The 20,921-nt window shown below is 35.2% G+C and overlaps 1 protein-coding gene across 16 annotated transcripts in view; it reads left to right on the top strand.

The window, feature by feature from the left end:
• STAU2 (staufen double-stranded RNA binding protein 2) overlaps positions 1-20,921 on the top strand; it is a 302,893-nt gene that overhangs the window by 216,225 nt on the left and 65,747 nt on the right. Inside the window, exons 14-15 of one of the 16 annotated variants that reach the window (XR_014255312.1) lie at positions 15,423-15,631; positions 17,019-20,152. The exons of 14 other annotated variants lie outside the window; for them this stretch is intronic. Coding sequence is in view for 1 of the 2 variants with exons in the window: in XM_082432599.1 (XP_082288725.1) it covers positions 15,423-15,512 (90 nt within the window). In the remaining variant the exon portion in view is untranslated. Of the gene's footprint in view, positions 1-15,422; positions 20,153-20,921 lie in introns of those variants that run through there. One more of the 16 variants, XM_082432599.1, reaches the window with a different exon arrangement.

The following is a 20,921-nucleotide window of genomic DNA, read 5'->3' as shown; positions in this document are numbered from 1 at the left end:
TCCTTGCATGTACCTAAGCCTGAGGACTTGAGCTATGATACTTTCTCCAAACTCTCTGGCCTCTTATTTCCAATTTTCTTTGTTTTAAGCTTTGTGACCTGCCTCAAATTTCCTATGTTCCCGACCTCAATTCCTGTTCATTATTATTGCTCCACCCAAACTCTTGATCATCATGTTTCCTCCCACCCAGCCCAGTAAACTGAGCCTGACTTCTGATTGTTCCCGTTGCTTAACTTGTTTCATTAATTTTCACATACATAAAAAAAATTTTTCTCTGCCACTTTTAACCCTGGACTGCAGTCTAGCTCTGATGAAGCCTGCCACACTGCCTCAAAAGAAAAGCCCATCCTTTGATTCTTTGGGAGAATGATGACAGGTTTTTGACATACTCAATGTCAGTTCCAGGGATGATATTCAGTAGATAACTGAAAATTTGAGATTAGAACCACAATGAGAAATTAGGGATGAAGATATAGATTTGGTCCTCACGTAAGTATAAAAAACAGGAATGAGCTAAAACATAGACTTTGTGAAGTCCTACAAGGTAAAGGGATAGAGCATCATTGGAAACCAGGAAAAGTCCAGGGTTTTTTTTTAAGAGTTACGAGTTAGAAATTTATGTAAGAAGATTTTATTTTACCTTGAATCCTCTAGGTTAATCATTGTAGTGAAAACTAACTGCTTGAAAAAAAACCCAATAGATATGGAACAGACCCGTTTGGAGAAATTACTTAAGGTTATCCCCAAACTATCTAAAACCCCCAATGTGAAAGAAAAGTGTTTGATCATATTCTATTTAGAAGCTGACCTTTGCTCTTAGATCTTAAAGGAAGGAGACAGTCCTCGAGCAAAACACAAACCTAACTGTGAAGCTGCCTCCCACTAGGTGGCAAAAGTAAGCTGCCAGAGGGAGAGAGAACAGCAGGGCTCCCGCACCCTGCTTTGTCACTTCTTCCTAAGCGATGTGTCCTTAAAACCGTCATTTTGAAAAATTCAAACACTCTATACGTTTGACATACATAGTCTATATAATCCTAAAGTTTCCTGTGAAGTAGAAGAAGGAAGGGTGAAGCTATACCTTGTGTTGAGTTTTGGTTGCAAACAGTTACGAATGTTTTGGGACACAACGTAAAATACTAAAATATTTACATAAAATACTAAAGAGAAAATTACTGTGGTCATTCACAATTTTGTCCCAAGAGTCCTTGGGAAATACTAACTATTGAAGAATTCTGAGCTAAACGATCAGTTCTGTTTTAAGCAAGCTGCTGTAGCTGGTGGTAGCTCATAGGAAGCTCTCAGAAGTCCTCTTTAAACCAATATCTATTACGGTAGGTTGCTTTCTTCTCTTAAGCTGCATGAATATAAAAAGTTTCTGGAGGGCTCATTCATTACGTAGGACTTGGAATATGCTTCAGGATAGCCTGAGACAAAACAGCATGTTTAAAGTATGCTATTCAAAGATTTTTTTTTGTTAGGGTCACCAAATAATGGTCCACTTTTATTTTCAATATTAACATTGCTAGTGACTTCCCTTCTCTTAGGTATTTTTTCTTTCTTTTTATATATGTTTTACTGTGTCCTTTTGTCTCCAGATGTCTTTGAAAAGGCAGCAGTTTTATTCTAACAGAAACTGACTCCCCTAGTAAAGTTTGTAAGCTCAGGCCAGAATCACCAGAGAGCAGTGGAGTTTCCCTGGAACTGTAGTCCTGCACAACCAGAAATAGTATAAAGTTGGGGGGACATTTCTCAAATCTCAGCCAAGAGACAAATTTTTAGTTTCTTCCCCTAAAGTGCACGCTCAGATATTAGCATTGCATCACTTGTCACAGTGTTCTTATTTAATACTCTGATTTTTTTTTTTAAGCAGCCATTTATTCATCCATTCAACAAATATTTATTCAGTATCCCTATGTGCCAAAATGAAAACAAAACAAAATACTGTTGCTTTTTAAACCAGAGGCAAGGTGCTTGGGTGTTTTGTTGTTGTTTTAAGTGAGTAACTTTCAAATTGTGATTCACTGTTTAGGTCAGTTCCATGAAAGGAAACCCTATTTTATTAATTCTTCCATTACAGGCTTTTCAATTTATGCAGATGACAGAACTCTGAACAGAGAATCACGTATCATCCCAGGAAATGAGCCTTGCTATTATTTTAAGCCTCATTGATTTGGAGGTTTTAAAATTTGACCACTTCAATAGAGTAGGAAAGAATATATTCAACAAAACTTCATTATAAAGCACTTCAGTGTACCATGTATTCATTCCTATTTTACACCAAATGATGTGTGCCGTGCACGCTTTGATATGCAGTGTATCTTTCTCATAGTTGCAAGGAAACCTGTCATTCAGGGCCTCTTGCGTAGTCCCTGGCATCAGTATTGTTATGGGCTTCTACTGTCTCATTTTATGAATGAGGCTGATCTCTAGTCTCACCTTCAACTGAATTTATAATTGAGGGATTAATCATTTCTATTTGCTTTTGAGAGGAGATTATAGGCAGTCATGGTTTTGCCGCTGGTTTCTACAGTGACTGCTCATGTAAGAATAAATCCAGAATAAAACGGTATGATTACATAAAAGTTAATTCACTCAATAAACCTTTATTGAATGTCTGCTGCATACAGGGCAGTGTGATGGTATGTCTCAAGGTGTATATAAGAAATGCTCCTAAAGATTGATCACCATGAATAGAAGAAAGCCTGTAATGCAAATTAAAGATAACTGGCCTATGAGAAATATAAACAAAATGTCTAAGAAATTTGGGGGACAGGAATGATTTTGACTAAGAAAATTTTATGTAGGAGGTGGCCTTCTCTAGAGAAGGAGAAGGATGAACCAGATTTCCCTCTAAACAATAGAGAAAAAAGGCATTTAGTAAAAGGTATTTGGTCTGGCAGCTGGGCTAGCATGAGCCCAGGCACTGGTGGGTAGCGGGGGGGCTCATGTAGGGGACAGGACACTTTGGTTAAAGTGTAGCATTGGTCTTCAGATCTTAGTGGGAACAAGGGCTAGAATGAGAGATAGAGATCAGACCGTGAAGTGTCCTGGATGCCAGGACAAAGAATTTGGATCTCATCCAGCAGGTCATAAGAAGCCATGAAAATATGCAAGCATGCAAAGCAGTCATGGCTCATTCACTGGCATAGGACATACACAACAATTAATATTAAGCAACAAATAATTTAGCAAATTAATTCAAGAAATACCTTTTTTTTTTCTAGCTCTAAAATTCTGTGGAATAAATAATATAATGCCCTCTTGATAATATAATTTGTTATTACATGGTTCAAATCATTTAGTTTTTTTCTTTAATTGAGAGCAAATATCCTAAAATATTATGCAGTAAAGGAAAGTCCTACTGTAACATCATGGGTGTTACTTCTGCCCCTCTATCATTAGCCATAAAAAATATTAGGTAATTAGATCTTGGGTCTTTTGAATACCATTGAAAGCAGCCCTAAGAATCATCTCCTGTGTGCCACTTCTGGACACCCCCCTTGCAGTGGCTGTAGAAATGGAAACTCCTTCTCTCTTGTTCCTTTGTGGAATAATAGGTACTTTCCCAGGATTAGCTGCTCCTGGAGAAGAAACAACTGATAATTGAAAATGTCTTAATTTACATTTATATTTTGCTTGACATTTGTGGGCCAAAAGACAAATTACAAATGGCCTTGGTCAACAAACAATAATCTTATTAAACATGCTTTGGAAATATTTGTTGAATTTCATACTTCTTTTTTTCTATTAAGGCTGAAATTATGGATTCCATGATAGGTAAGGGAGAAGAAAGGCAGAGAGAAGTCTAAGGTTCTTTCTCTGGAAAAATATGTTAAACATTATAATACAGTATGATCAGGAAACTGACCTAAGCCTTTACCTTCAAAAGTTTAGAATCTGGGAAAAGTTTTACTTATTCATACTGGGGAAGATGTATAGAAAAGTGAAATGTACTACTATACTTATTTCATAGATAAGGCATCTGGAGTATGTGTATATAGGGTGTATAACATAATAGCAACAAATGTAATAGATACTTAAAATTTTAAGATATGAAATTAAATACATTGAATATAAACAATTCTAAAATAGGTCATACTTTGCCATTAATATCTATTTTCTTTGTTTAGAGATATATTTCCATTTAAAAGCCTAATGTTATTCAAGATAAATTTTTAAGACATAAATTCCTTAGTTCTAGTTTTCATTTTAATGAGAGTTCAACACTTCTATTTAGTAAATATCCAACTGGGAAGGTTTCCGCAATTTTTTTTAGTAGGAAAGTTTACACAATAGAAGTGTTTTCTTATTACCAAATTAGTTACTTTGAAGTATCTGGCAGATTACATCAGTCTCTTATTTGAATTGGTACTACAAGAAGACATCTATTGTACACCATTAGTGATGCATTAAATTGGCTATTTATGTTTTAAAATCGAAGCATGGTAGAATCTTTTGTGTTTGCCTTCGAAGATTGCTGTTATAATAAAACATTTTGAAATGAGTAAAGTTGCCCTTTTGGTTTAGTTAATGCATCACTGGAGAACCTAAAGATTTTAGCCTCTAACCACCCATCTCCTAGTTTAATAGAATGTGAGAAAACTGTGTAAATTCCTTTATATTTTAAGGAAGAAAATTGTTACATATTATTTGTCTAATCACTTTATATCCACAGCTAAGAAAATAATAAAAGAGAAGACTTATTGATCACTAGTCTCAAGTGTAGTCTTCCAAACATTTGAACATAATAAAATTAAAGTGTGGTGTGCTATTTTATCATGCTCATATATTGTAATGGTGGTCTTGTGGACACTAAGATCATATAGTTACTTTATCATTGGAATTGTAACTAAACCATGTATCGGAAACCTTACTTTCTAGCTTCTATTAAAAAATTTGTACAAATGATGAAAAGCAGAGGACTAATAGTAACTTTTACTAATTACTGGCAGAAATGAGTGTATTTTGCTAAAGGTTTCCCACGATATACTGTGTAACCCAATACTAGTAATAATTTAACTCTAGGAATGGTTAAAACTTTTTGTCTGTTTAGTGACTAAATACATACTAGGCCATATTAGCTGGACAAGTAGATTGGTAGCGAATAGGTCTCATGCTTTTTTGAATCCCTTATAGTACTAGACACATATATAATTTAATAAAGACTCTCAATGATAACCTCACCTGTGAATTTCCCTGAGAAAATAAAGGATAAATAAAATAAAGGCATGGAGCCCCAGCTCCAGAGCAATCCATGAGAGCACCGATCTCCTATCTATACACTGCTCGTCTTAGACAAAGAGCTGTTTCACTTCTGATCAGTCATTCCCTACCCCTGATGTCTGGAGCCCATATTCTCGGATTTTCTATGTCCTCTGGGGCTTGGTTTCTCAACAGTTACCTTTATCTTCTCCAGTGGCTTCTTTCCCTCAACTTGCAAGTATCTCCCTCATTTAAAAACAATCTTCTCCCTACACTATACCTTCCTTTTTGAGCTTTAATATTATTTTCTTCCTTTCCTCAATTGCCAGACTCTTTGCACTTTATCACCCTTTTATTTACTGGTAGGCAATCAGTGAATACAGTAGGATTTCCATCCCAACCACCATTACAAGTGCCCTGGCAATGGTCACCATAGTCCTACCAATTGCCAAGTACCAGGGCCTACACTCAGCCCTCATCCTATTTGACCTTTCTGCAGGATTGCTTCCCTCCTTCATGAAACCCTCTTTTCCCTTGACTTACCTCTTCCTTTTGACTCCTTATCTTTTACTGGCCCCTTAAGTGCTGCTGTACCCAAGTTTTTTTACCCATGCTTCCTTGGTTCCTTTTGTGTCCTATCCGCTTCCATGACTTGCGTTATCATCCACATTTTGATGTTTTCCCGACCGCCGTATTTAGCTGTGACTCCTTGTATCAGTGAGCGTTCTCCAGAGAAACAGAACCAGTAGTATGTATACGTAGAGAGAGAGAAAGACATTTTAAATAGTCGGCTCATGCAGTTTTGGGGGCTGTCAAGTTCAAAGTCTGTAGTGCAGGTCAGCAAGCTGGAAACACAGAGCCGATGTTGCAGTCTTGAGTCTGAAATCTGTAGGGCAGGCTGGCAGGATGGAAATTCTGTTGTCGTGTTGAGGCAGAATTCCTTCTTTGAAAACCTGATTTTGCTCTTAAGATCTTCAACTGATTGGATGAGCCCCACCCAGACTATCGAGGATAATCTCCTTTACTTAAAATCAATTGCTTATAAATATTAATTACATCTACAAAATACTATCACAGCAACATCTAAACGAGTGTGTGATAAAGCAACTGGACACCGCAGCCTAGCCAAGCCGACACGTAAAATTAACCATCACGTTCCCTTACCATGTCTTGGTATGTTTCAGCTCTAGGGATAGTTGGAAGACATACAGATTGAGATTTGACACTTGGTTCTTGTACTCACAGGCTGGGTTACCTTGGGCAAGTTTCTTAATCTCCCCAAATAGCAGTTCCTTTGTTTACAAAACAATAATGATTGGTCTGTTTGTCTTCATGGTAAACTTAGTCTTTTTGTATCAGCCCCATGCCTATCATATGCCAGTTATGTGAATATGAATGAACGGAGTACATAATGAATGAAAGCAGGAAAAAGACTTGAGTTTTGATGTCACCCAAACGGAGAGCTAAGATTCAGACTTCAGGATCAGATTAACAGTTCTTACCAACAAATTTCTCTAGTAAGAATAAAAAAAAGGAAACGTGCCTACACAGTACATGTACTGTGTGTGTATGTGTGTTTCTTTATAGATAGAATGAATGCAAGCCACAGTGTTTACACACATATATACTGTATAGTGTATATGCTGTGTGGCCATTCATACAACAAACATTACACATCCCCAAAGTGCCAGGCCGTACACTAGGCATGGGCCACACAACATTAAGAGTTTCCTGATTCTGCCTTTATTACTTTCTACACTGGCCTCTGACATATGAAAGATAATTGTCTGGAGAAATTAATTATAAGTGACTGCAAGATAGCAATAATGCTTACCTTTTTTCCTCCAGAAATGACAATATTATGTGTCAGTTTGGCTCTGCCGAATACTCCTTAAATAATATAAATCATGTAGAAAATTGACTTAATGACGTGATTCTATCCTATAGGGAAATTTACAAACACAATATATGTTATGCTAATTATTAAAGGGATCAATATGTTGTTATGTTGCCACCTATAAATATGAATTAATGTCACCAGCTTTCACTATATATAATGTTGAAATACATTTTAGAGATTTGCAGAAACACCTTTATATTTTGACAAAGCATGTGGAATGTTTTATTAGCAACTTATTAAAAAAATAAGAATTCTGTTATATAATGGTTTATAATGATACAGAAACACTTGAGTGTACTATTATTATTCTATTCTAAATTTGAGGAGGAAAGAGAAGGTTCAAAAGACTATAGTAATGCCAGAGAGTACATCTGTATAATTGTTGTAAAGTTTGGTATAACAAACTCATAAGCTAATTGAGATGATGTACAGTTGTACCTGGAGAAAAATAATTTGTAGGGGTCTGTTGCAGGTATAATTGATAATTGAAAAGTTGTCCTGTAGTGTAAGTAGATTCTACTCCAGCCTTTAAATTACTAAATGACTAATGATACTACATAGCTAATGGTTTATACTTTTTTCTCAATTATCATTAAGAAAATATAATTGAATATTATTACCTGTTTTAACGCACATGGCCTTTCCCAGTAATAAGCTCCCAAGAATTGACAATGATATCTACTATTGAACATTGATTCCCTTGTGCTGTGGTTCACTAATATAAAACCCTGATAGCCTTAGTAATTTAGACTAAATGAAACAAAGCAGAAATTAAATAGGCTTTATCACTGTAGTAGTAATTTTGGATGTTTATTCATTTGAGAAACAGTCTTATGATTTTTATGATTACATAAAGATCTAAGCTTCAGATTAAGGCCAAATCTGCATCATATAATATGAAATGGGGACTTGGCAATTACTAATAGACCTAAGCCAATTTAATAGATTAAGTAACCCACTCTCTGTGGCATTGAGTCCAGAAGATAATTGCCAGTTCTTTACTTCTTAATGATCGTTCAGTGTTGGGACGAATCATCTAGAGTTTAAAAAATGCCAGATAAAATAGGAAATTAATGAACCTTTCCTGATGAAAGTAGATGCTCCATGGAAGCATTAAATCTATGGTTTTCATATGCTTGTGCTGAATTTTATACTAATTCTGTTGTTAATATATTAATTTTGACAACAAAGTAATAGTAGGTTTTTGAAATGGAAAGAACTGTTAGCGACCGTTTAGATCTGTGCTGTCCAGTATGTTAATCATTAGCCCATGTGGCTACTGAGCATTGGAAATGTGGCTCGTCCACATGGAATGTGTGCCGTAAGGATTTCAAAGATCTAGTACCAAAACTAAATGTATAAGATCTCATTAATGACTTTTTATTGATTAAATATTGAAATGATAATATTTTGGATATATCAGGTTAAATAAAAATATATTATTAAAATTAATTTCAACTGTTTCCTTTTACTTTTTAAATGTGGCTATAAAAATTACATATGTAGCCCATGTTATATTTCTATTGGACTGTGCTGGTCTGGATAAACTCTTATTTTAAAGATGAGGAAATCGAAACCCAAAGAAGTGAAGGGACTTACCCAATCTTACACAGCTTATGAGTGGCAGAGCTGAGACTCAAACCCAGGCTTTCTGATATCTGACCCAGCTCTTTCCATTCTGACACTTCCTTCAGATGTGGCAGTTAACACACACGCACACACACACACACACACACACACACCACATACACAAACACACATTCCAGAGCGTATACATCTCAGTAAGTATTGGTTCCTCCAAAGTGGTCATCTTAGCATCTTGGGAGGCAGTGTATGTTTGTTTATTTTAGTGATACATGTAAGTTTCCACTTTCAGAAATGTCTTCAGAATTTTCCAAACATTTTTGGTAGCAATTTTATTACTTTTTGTGGTGGCTTTGATTTTTAGAAATAACTACAAATTATTTGGAGATGTTGGCTAAGTAATATTATTGTTATCTGAAAGTGTGATCATAAAAGAAGGCAGCTTCATATGTGTGTATGTGTGTACCTGTGTATGTGTGTGTGTTTGTGTCGTGGAGAGAGAGCAAGAACACACACACTTGAGGTAGACAGTCTTGTGAAAGGCAGTTCCAAAATGGAATTCTCCAACTGTATTAATTGTTGTTTCCCTAGATGAATATTAATAAGACAGTGCTCATTTGTATACATAATTTCTGAGATATTTTAATCATTGTTATTTTATAGTCACATTTTTCATGAGATAAACCCAAGAACTAATGTTAACTATATACATATATATTATAGATATTGAGCTTTGTGAGTTATTCCTACTAGTAGTTTATGATTTATTTTAAGGGCCCCTGTCTTTAAATGTGGGTAATGTGGGTAATGTAGGTAAATTAAGTAATGAAAAAAGCATGACTTTTTGTTGGCATTTTGTTTAATAACTGGAAGACTCTATAATATTACATTAAATAGAGGAGACACTAAATAAGTAATGAAGTCATTTGGTAAAGTAACTGATATGTGTTTTTTAAAATAACTTGTTAGAAAAATATAAGTGTTTAAAATAAACTTCTTTTTAAAATTTTATCCATTTCTTATTAACCAGTTTAAAAAAAAAAAAAACCCTCTCATTTCCAATTAAATGGCAGAGACTTTTACTTTATTTACATGTGATGCTAAGTATTTGTATAACTGAGAGCAGAAAGTATATCACCGAGCAAAATGAAGAAATCTGAGGCCTGTTATGTGGTATGGTTTTTATAATATGAAGTAACATACTTAATATAATATCTGTAAATTATTGAATGCCATAAACATATTCCTCTATATTTCATTAAATTTTATATATAGTAATATACTTAGCACTTAGAATACCCAAAGGGACCAGTCCACTTCTAATTTGAACAGATCAGTTTCCTTACATGGTATTTTGGGTTATAACCAACCATCCCAGCATGTGATATAAAGTAGATTTATTGTTTCAATTGCAAATAAAAAATCATACCCAACAAATAAGAGTAAAAACTCTTCCTTTTATCAATAGAATATATTAATTTAGAAATGGGAACAGACTTAAGGTTTTTATTCTAAATAGATGATAAAGGAGCTCTGAGATTATAATAAAATGTTATTATACTTGACCCTGGGCATTCTACAGTGTCTTGTGATTTGTTTATCTCCATTTTATTGATACAACACAGTTGGAAAAATGTTGTTTTTCCTTCTGTATGCGTATAAATCAGTAATCTATACAATTTAAAATGTTACTTGTTAACAAAACTTTACATTAAAATTTAAGTTAACTCTTCTTAATAATTTTTAGATTCTAATTACAGTGCAAGTGGCTTACAGTTTGTTGATAATACAGATCGTTTTAAAAGAGTCTTTGCTCTGAGCCAGGTCATAGATTTTTAATAGAAGGTCATACAACTACTGCTGCATTTTCATATTGTTCAAAAACATGACAAACTTTAATATTCAGGCCCACTGATCAGACTGAGCTAGCTTTATTTTATATCTTCTTTTGACATTTGCCATAGATGGACTTGAAAATCATTCAGTCATCAAACTTCATTGTATACAAAGATGAAAGAAGTACCTATTCGTAGAGGTAAAATGTCAGTTTGGAAAAATGTTATTTTGAAAAATTGTACGTGTTCATTGTAAATCACTTGCAGTTGTGACTACTATACTTGCTTCATCATATATGTCTCTATTTAAGCATCTCTCTATTAATCTGTCTTTGGGGGGATGCCTTTCAAAGGAGCAGACATTCCTATACTCTTTCCCCCCCTCAATAATTTAGCATGCATGTCATTAACCTGAGTTTAATATTTGTTTATGGTTCCTCTGTTTCCTTTTGAGGTAAAATTTACGTACAATAAAACACACAAATCCTAAAGTGTACAAGTTGACAAGTTCTGACCATATGTCTGTGCAACTCAAACCCCTATCAAGATATAAAACATTACCATCACCACAAGAAGTTCCCTCAGGTCCCTTTTCAGTAAATCCCAGCCCTCGCCCCCATCAAAGGCAACCGTTGTTCTGGTATTATTCCATGATATATTAGTTTTGCCTGTTCCAGAACTTTATATAAATGAACTCATATAGTGTACACTCATTTGTGTAATGCTACTTTTACTCAGCAAACATTTTGGGGATTTATCCATGTTTTTGCATGTATCCATGGTTTTTTGTTTTTTTTTTTAACTGCCAAATAGTTTAGTATTTTATTGTAGGAATAGGCCACAGTTTGTTTATTCATTCTACTTTTGATAGACAGCTGTTTCCAGTTTTTAACTACCCTGAGTACAGCTGCTATGAACATTCTTGTAGAAGTCTTTTATGGATATGTTTTCATTTCTCTTGGATCAATCCCTAAGAGTGAAATTGCTGGGTCATAGGGTAGGTGCACATTTTACATAAGACACCGTTTGATGCTCCCACCAACCACGTGCAGAGTTCAGTTGCTGCACATCTTTGCCAACATTGGGTGTGTCCTTTTAATTTTATCCATAATGGTGGGTGTGTAATGATATCTCATTATGGTTTTAATTTGTTGTTCCCTGATGACTAATGATTTTGCATACTTCTATGTGTGTTTAATTGGTCATTCATATATTTTTCTTTGTGAAAAGTCTGTTCAAGTTTTTGCCCATTTTAGAATAGGTTGTTTTTTTATTAAGTTATAGGAGTTCTTTATTGGTATGCTAGATACCAATTCTTTGTCATGTATGCTTTGCAAACATTTTTTTCTCAGTCTTTGGCTTCCTTATTCATTTTCTTATCAGTGTATTTTCATGAGCACAAGTTTTTAGTTTTGATGCATTCCTTAAAGTTTTACATTAAGATTATTTATCTCTGCTTTAAGAAACCTTTGCCTGGTCCTGATTTGTGAAGATATTCTCCTTTTTTTCATCTAAGAGCTATATAGTTTTAGCTTTTACATTTAGGTCTAAGATAGATCTAAAGTTAATTTTTGTGTGTGGTGAGAGAAGAAGTCAAGGTTTAAGTTGGTTTGTCTGTTTACATGTCGTGTTCAGTTAGGGAATCCTAACAGAGTTGGATTACTTTGATGTTTTGTTGAAAATCAAGTGACCAAATAAGTGTGGGTCTATTTCTGGGCTCTTTATTCCATTCCATGAATCAATTTGTCAGTCTATATGCTAATATTACTGTACTTTATATTAAATGAATGGTGATTTTTAATAGCTTTATTGTAGCTTTATATTAAGTGAATGACCATGTGTAACAGCTTGCATATATGCTGTTGTATGTATGTACCTTTATTTTCTTGCCAATTTTTAATTTAAAATTTTAATTTAACTTAATTTCCAACTTTGTAGTACCATAAAAAATAACTGCTACGAAAATCCTTGCACATATATCTTTCCCTGCTTGTTGAATTATCTCCTTTCAAGGTTAATTTCTATATGTGGGAATTCTGGGTCAAAGGATGAGGACATTTTTCATTTTGATATATAAACCCAATCTGTCTTTTATACTCCCATCAACCTTAGTATTAGAGTACCTGTTTCCTCTTACCATATGAGGAGTTAAACTTCTAAAAGGTAAATTTTGATAACAAGAATTAGTGAACTTGGGCCCTCTGGTTGTGTGTGTCTGTTTATGGGATTGTCATTTACTTATGATTCCTCCTTATTTTTGTCTCTGAATTATGTGGAAAGTATTTTCCAACAGGGTACATCTTGCCAATATGGGGTGATTTACTAAGCCTTAGGTTCTATTTTTGCTTTTGTTGGTAATGACTGTGTATCGATGGGAGCAGTAGGTGAGATTGACTAAGCTGGTAAGCATCGCTATGACAATGGAGTCACCTCTGAGAACTTTCACTGAACTCTGTACTTTGGCTCTCAAAAACAACAAAAAAATCCTTGAACAATAGAAAATAGTCTGGGCTCATTTAATGGATACCTGGTAATTTTCTGACATAATAGTAGCTTGTATTGCACAGTTTACAATGCCAATCTGAATCAGTAACAATGAAATGCTTTATTATTTTTGTACTCTATATTTGGACTAAACTCTTAAATGTTGAAAGTTGGAAACAAATCTTGGTACTGGACCTCTTTTCACCCCCACCCCACTCCACCCCGACTTCTTGGTGATGTGGGGAAGGAATTTTCCATTAACTCTCTTTGTGGCCAGTTTAAAGAAAAAAAAAAAAAAATCAAAACATGCCACATCAGGAAAACACTGAACTATGAGATCTTGCCCAGCTTAACAGTTTCTTTTCTTAAGTAATTTTACATTGCTAAATGAAGCTTAAATCTGATTTATTTCTTAAGGGTAAGTATAATGAATGTTGAGCTGGGACGTCAGCAGATGGACATTCTAAGTTCTAAGACATCAAGAAATACATATGTGATCTCTGACAAATTACTTAAATCTCTACTAAATCTTTGTAGGCCTCAGTTTCCTCATCTGTAAAACTAGGGGCCTGATCTTCGTTATCTCCAAGATCCCTTGCTGTTCTATAATTCTTTGATCGAATCTGTTCTAGATTTCTAACTTAGCATAAACGTTTGTTTGAAAAACAGTAGATTTTAAATATAGCTTAGCTGAATATTTTGGGTTAGAAAAGAACGTAAGTACAAAAAATTTTTAAATGTGTTTAAATCCCTTAAACTACAGTTTCCCCAACTGTGCATACTGTGCCTGCTGTGCCTTCCTAAATAATGTCAGAGCTGAAGTCTAGGGTAACTTTTTTTCGTGCAAGCACACACAGAAATGTTAGGGGAAATAGACTGTGTGCCTTTTTGAATCACCTGTTGAGAAAATGGGCAACTATTGACAAGTCTGATTCATGGCTGAGTGACTGCTCTGCTAGCCTTCACATGATCCCCACTGAGCAAAATCTTTGACCGCCTGCTAAACGAGGTCTGTTTGAAGTTTCTTTTTAACATTTCCAAAACGTTAATTCAGCAGGATGTCTCCACTGGGGTTCGCCATGTCACCAAATCAGCAGCTGTTGAAATCCATTCACTTCAGCATGAAATGTTTTCATAAGTGCTTTTTTTATTTGTGACAACAGCAAAGTAAACAGAAGACTAAAATTCTACCTCATTCAACATGTACATGTGTTAAAACTGCTTCTGATTGCAGTTTACATTCGTGGTATTTATTTGCAAGCATTAATACCAACAGACAGTTTTACTACAGAGCATTTTCTTTTTAAAGTAATTTATCTAAACATTCATGCTTTGAATAAGTAAGAATTTATACTGTGTCTTTAAAGCAAAAGTTTATATTTCTTAGGAAGCCCTGATTTTTGTGTGTGTGTGTCCATAACTGGTTTAGGATATGTTTAAATCTCCAGATGAACTATTTGTTAATCTTGCAAATTATAGTAGTGTAATTGTAAAACAGAGTAGTAAAATATGGTAGTATTTATAAATTCTTTCAGAAATTTCCCACTTTAAAAGGAAAAATATTAAGTTTCCAGGGACATAATTTAACAGGATAAAGTAATGTAAAATTCTTGAGGTAAAGAACTGAGGGCTGGCAAAATCTGATGGTAAAGATAAGGCACACCAAGGTCTACAGATTATATTGAATTGTTTAAATAGAGCTGTACTCTTTAGAGCTGGGATCTCTCCATATATCCTTAATTGGCTGCAGAGTTAGGCATGAGGACTGCTGCATTTTCTCGCTGTGGTTTGAGCTAAGTCCCTTTTTCTGTTTATTCAGGCTTTAAAAGACTTTAAGTGTAGTTTTATAAGTTCATTAACTTGCTTCATTCTTTGAGATGCATTTCACTTCCATATTATCAAATTTCATGACATGCAGAGAATTATCAGATCAACCCATTATACAGCCTAGCAGCATGAAGTCTTTTTCCATCTACAGAGAGAACATTGTGTAAATCAGGCTCTCGGGTTTCAGTGAGAGGCAGAGGGTTGCACGGTGTCCATTTGTCAAGTTGATTGCACCGCAGTGAGGTTACATTAGCTTGTCTTTGAACAGAAGTGAAATCTTATGCAAAGCTCCCCTTTCTGTCATTTACACTAACATCCATCCTCTTAAACCAAGGCCTCGGAGAAAAACAAAGTGATGGCACAATATAATCAGTCACTCAAGTTGTCTGTCATCTGTTTTCTTAAGGAAATGACTTTTAAGTCAGAGCAGAGAACTGTAGAAAATTAACAGGGGTTGTAGTAGTAAAAGTAGGTGGAATTTTTTTAAACTGCAGATGTCTTTTTGAGAAGATTTTATATGCAGAATGCCAAAAAGGATTCCCCCATCCTCTTTCTTTGATAATGAACCTCCTGAAATGTATTTCTTCTAGAACAATAGACCTACTGCTGTTAACAACTGGAGTCTTTTTTGCTTAATGCGGCTACATGTTAATGCTCCCGAGAAACTTTCTGAAAACTGAGTCTACAGAACTCTCAGCCTCAGTGGGTCCTCCGACAATCAGCTCACCGCCTTTCAGTTCAGAGCTGCCGAACTTCAGTTACCTAACGGCAAATCTTGCAGATAGGAGGCTGCTTTGGGGTAAATGGTACTTTAAATGTAAATTATTGGCATTTCATTACCTAATATTACACTTAGATAATTTCTTTAAAACTGTTCGCCTCTGTTGAAACCCTAACTGTATTGCCAGTGATGGCCAGTCTAAGGCTGGTGATCAAATTTGCAAGTTTTATTTCCCTAAGCCTGTTTTATGGGCTGAAACACTCAGGTCATTTGCACCCTGTCTCATTCATCATGAAGTAGTTAAACTCAGATTGTTAAACCAGGAGAGATTAGCTGACAGACAACAACGGTACATTAGATTAAGGCCTCCTTCGGTTGTACTGAACTATTTATCCATTCCATTTGTGTGACATTTATAGCAAACTGTGTCTTTTTGGTGGATTTTAAAAGAAGCAGGGAGAGAATTTTAAAAACAAGGGGAAATAACCAGTCTTTTTTCAGTAATGTGATTAATATTTTTTATCTTTTTCGTTTGGTCTATCAGTCACTAACACTGAAGACCTCCTGAAAAAGAAACAACTTGCCAGTGTGCTTAAATGTAGAAGAAGTCTCCCTTGCATTTGCTCTGTAGACATATTTAATAGTTACATTGCTGTTGGGTTTTTATTTTTTATTTTTTTTAATAGATCTTTATTGGAGTATAATTGCTTCACAATACCGTGTTAGTCTCTGTCGCACAACAAAGTGATCAAGCCACGTGCACACATACACCCCCACATCCCCTCCCCCCGAGCCTCCCTCCCACCCTCCCCATCCCACAATCCCTTCTGCCAAAGTATTGCTAAGAGCATGTTCAACCTTTTCTTAAAAACTATTCTAGAAAATCTCTGAAGAATTGGTGGAAAAAATTGACCCATACTTCTCAGTACTGGGGGATAGAAACTTGGATTTTCATTTCAGCTTGTACTTATTTTAATTATAGTTAAATGCATTTTACAAATTGCCACTGTTAGTAACCCCTGCAACCCCCCATGAGTTATTAAGCATTGTATTATAGAGAAGCTTTATTGTTTTCTTCCCTTTTGAAACTTATGTGAAGATTTGGAATTGGTGAACTCCTGAGAAACCCAAGAGATCAATCTTGATTTGTTTATTTTTCTTAGCGAAGATTTTAATAGCCTGGTATAGCTTTTTTCTCTTTTAAGAGCATGCCTTATTTCCTCTGTTGAGGAATGAAATATTGTTAAAAGCAACTCATAAAGGAAAAAGCGAAAAACAGTTTAAGTAACTGAATCTTTCATTGTCAATGAGGAGACCTCAAATTTAAAAGACTGATCTTTAATTGCCCGTTTCCTCATATTTCTTCCCAATTTAACCTCAAGGTGATTTTTAGAGATATGGCTTGAGTGGTCATTTTACCTTTGCTTTGGAGGAATTTATTACTGCTTTATTTCCTCTATTACAGCTTTATTTCCTTGGACTAGCAGAGACATAAACACTGGATTCTTTGTAATCAAAAGCTATTTTATGATGAATTCCGTCTTCTAAATAGGAAACGTGTACATATTTTTTTTAACCTTTGAACATTCACAACTGTATGCAAACATGATGTCAATAGCACAGTAAAAATATAAAAAATATATATGTTGTTTTCTGACTTTAGTCCCATCTTTTTATTTGGAATTTTAAATTATGTTTGTATATAAAGGTAATTTAAAAATTTATACTCTGTATAAGAGTACACTTATATTATACCCCGTTGTTCTTTTAAAGGACAAAAAATGTTTATGGTAAAATTTTCATTCTTTCACCCATATATTCCCTAACATTTACTGAGTACAAACTTTGTGCCACAAAACTGAAACTGTTTTTGCCTGGATTAAATATTTGCATCACACAAAATGTTTTTTCTTTATAGTAAACTGATCTTTTTCCCAAATTAGATAAGAAAATTTACATTTCAGAATCACTGATTCTCCCACATATTTCATCACAATCAGTTAATATAGGTTATGATTCATTATAAAGCATGAATTCATTTTTATGTTATATATAGGTTGTACCTAATGAAAATTTATATTCTGGTTTTTAAGTAACTTTAATCTCTCCTTTCTTAGATGCCAAATGTTGGTTTTCTCTTGCTGTATCAGTTGTTAATCAGAATCAAGCTAATTTTGGTCTGGGATTATTTAAACCAGTGTTAAACATTGATAATAATGCCACAATATTGCCTTGTACAGATATATTTAAAGCTCTTAAGATGTGCCAAGATGCTTTACATGTGCAGTTGGCAAGAAAAGTGTTCTTTTTCACATTGCAGAGTGCAGCAGGAACAGGCGAGAGTGGGACATTAAACAAACAAACAGATCAGATCCCCTGTCACCCTCTTTATCAAATAGAAGGGCACTCCAGGGTGTTTACGGGAAAGGAGAGAAAAGTACATTCTTCATCTATAATCACTGCCATGTTTGGGAGCCCCCTCTGTTATTACAGAAAATTCATAAGTCGTCTGGTCACCTCTTTATTAATTTCCAATGACAAGTAGCGGTTTTCAGTTTGGGGAGGAAACACCAGGGTTCCTCTCTTCCATCAATACAACCAACCTCCAACTCCCACCACCCACCAGAGTTAGTAGCAGGCACTGAGTCCCAAGGTCCTTCCCAGAAGTTAAGTTCTGGAGAATTCTTTCAAAAGGAAGTTCTTTGCATCATTTCCCTAACTGCCGTATGGATAACATTGTCAGCTTGATGGACAAGACAGTTCTTAAGCTGTGGCTCCATTAAAACACTTCCTTGCTTGAACGATGCCACAGGTCGGGGGGAAAGAGCATATTACATTTGTCAGTGCCACCAATTTCAAGACTCAATGGCCAATGAGAGAGGGAGATTCTGAAATATTAGATACGGTTTTCTGTGACCATTATAAGAGATTTTCTTGGATTTCTAGCTTAAAACAACCTTTTAAAAGCAGATATGGAGAATAGATATTTTTCAGGAGAAACTGAGAGAGAATTTTCTGTTATTAGAGGTCATGTTTGGTAAAAATAATTATTTTGCTTTTAATACAAATAGAGAGTTAATAATATGCAAAACCAGTCTCTAGTACAAGGTTACGACTTCAACTCCTTGCACATAAAATTTGTTAATTTTTCTCTATTTATCTAATATTTTGAGTAACCTAGAAAGGAGGTAATGTGGAGGAAAGAAAACTCCATTGAATTATTCAAGTGCTCATTTACTTGAAATAAATCACATAGAAATTTATTTGCACGAAGAGATATACTAATAGTAAAATTTAAAACTTCACATTTACCTTTAATTAACAGATTTAGTTATTTGTTCATTTACTTATTTATTCAACAAAAATTTAGGTATTTGTTAGGGGCAGGCCCTGGAGATTCAGGAGCCAGCACACAAGATTCCTGTTCTCACTGAGAGCACACAATCAATAAGCGGAATGACAGCGTATCATGTACTTAGTTGATGCAGTTTCAGGTTAGTTGTCGGTGGAGAGAGGCCTGGCCTCCATTTTTTTCCTCCCTGTCTGGACTCCTTATCAGAAGAATCAAAGATCCTAAACGGTATACCCCAAACTTCCTTGCCAGCCTCTCCTCCCAACTATCCCACAGGCACTCCGGCTTTGGCCAAACCACCTAATTTTCCTTGGGCTTTCCTGACTGTTTATTTTGTTCTTGCTTTTTCTTTCATAGTTATATTGGTTCTTGAAATCCCATTGCAGAGGTCACCGTAATCCAGAAACATGTTTCTTAATTCTCTAGGCTGGTTCAGAGCCCTCCCTGCCTGAACCTGCATGCACTTTTCACTTCTCTTCTGGAGCCACCTGGTCCTTGGATTGTAAGCTCCTCGAGGACTGAGGACCGTCTCCTAAGTCCACGGAATGGGGCGGAGAAGAGAGTCAATGGCTATATATCATATTAAACTGATTAATCATTTTAGAACAAATTATTATTTTAAAAATGTAGGGATGTAGTTCTCTAAAAAGCAAAAGAGAGCAACATTTTTAAAATTGCCTGTAACACCAGTTGCTGGTGCTGAGGACGGCGTCATGAATTCAAATAACAGGGACTGTTCTGGCAGTGCCGGCTGCCATTGCTGCTTCTTTTGCCCATGGGATTTAGAACATGTCCATCGGAATTTGGTCTTGGAAGAAGGATGAAGTACAATTATGATGTAAAATTACTAAATAATTAATAGGGTATGGAAAAAGCAAATACCTTAAGGTTATGTCTTTTATTTACTTCTGTCAGAGCCAGTTGTCAAACCTTATTTTATTGGAGAAAACTTTGTTGGGAACCTTAAACTAACCTCCAGCGTGCGTAGTTTTTGCATTTTTAATTGCCATTGAGAGCTGACTGCCTTATCTGGGTCACACAATGAGCTAGTAGCAGAATTAGGAGTCCCAGGCTGCTTCCTTCTTCTGTGTATAGCAGGAGATAGAAAAGCAGGACCTTTTCTCTATAACTTGGGTGTTGGTAAATGGGACTAACATCCACCTTACAAACTAAGGTATCATACATCCTTTTATTGTTAGTAATAGGTGGGTTTGGTAAAACATTATTTAGCCATCCCTATATCAGAATTCATGTAATAAAAATTCATACATTAACAGTGCTTCACTTGTATTCCACAAAGAATGTTTTAAAGACCGAAAATATTCAGATCCATCCAGCTGACCTCTATTCCATTATATGATCACTTACACTAGAAATATATATTTGGAACTAACCTTTGCCTTTTAACATTTCAAGGAAGTTATGTTAACTTGAACTAAATTCCAATGCTCTGTAGCAATTCTAGAAGCAGCTTCAAAACAACGACTTCTTCCATACTCCTGTACTCATAAATATCAACTTTTTAAAATTGTTTTTATATCATGTCATTATGCTGGCTTCTAAAATCTTACCATTTATTAGCAATATCCAAAGGGACCTACTGATAGGAACATGGGGACTTGATGAGCTCATGGTCATCGTCATCCCTGACTTTGTATGAAATGTAGCCTTTTAAATTGTCGTTGACATTGAAAGTGAACACTAATCGCATCTTAATATGAGACTAACTCTGGACATGACTGTATTTTTCTTTTCCTCGCAAAAACTGCTCCCTTGCTGACACCATGGCTGAAACAAAATCCTTAGCATTTAAAAGTAAAGCGTTAGCAAGAGCAATGACTCTGTAAACACCACTTCAGTCAGACTCTGATACCAAATACAGCGTTATGTTCGATGCACGTAGGCACGGCCTCAGAATGTCCCACACAGTGAATCTCTAAGTCCCGCGTATCAGTCACACCTCCTTCACATACCTGGCCTGGAGCCTTAATGGAATTCCTCCTCGTTATTGCAGTG

The sequence above is a fragment of the Balaenoptera physalus genome (genome assembly GCF_965194825.1).
Source record: "Balaenoptera physalus genome assembly, chromosome: 17".
Classification (NCBI taxonomy): Eukaryota; Metazoa; Chordata; class Mammalia; order Artiodactyla; family Balaenopteridae; genus Balaenoptera; species Balaenoptera physalus.
This window is presented reverse-complemented; position numbering and strand designations above follow the sequence as displayed.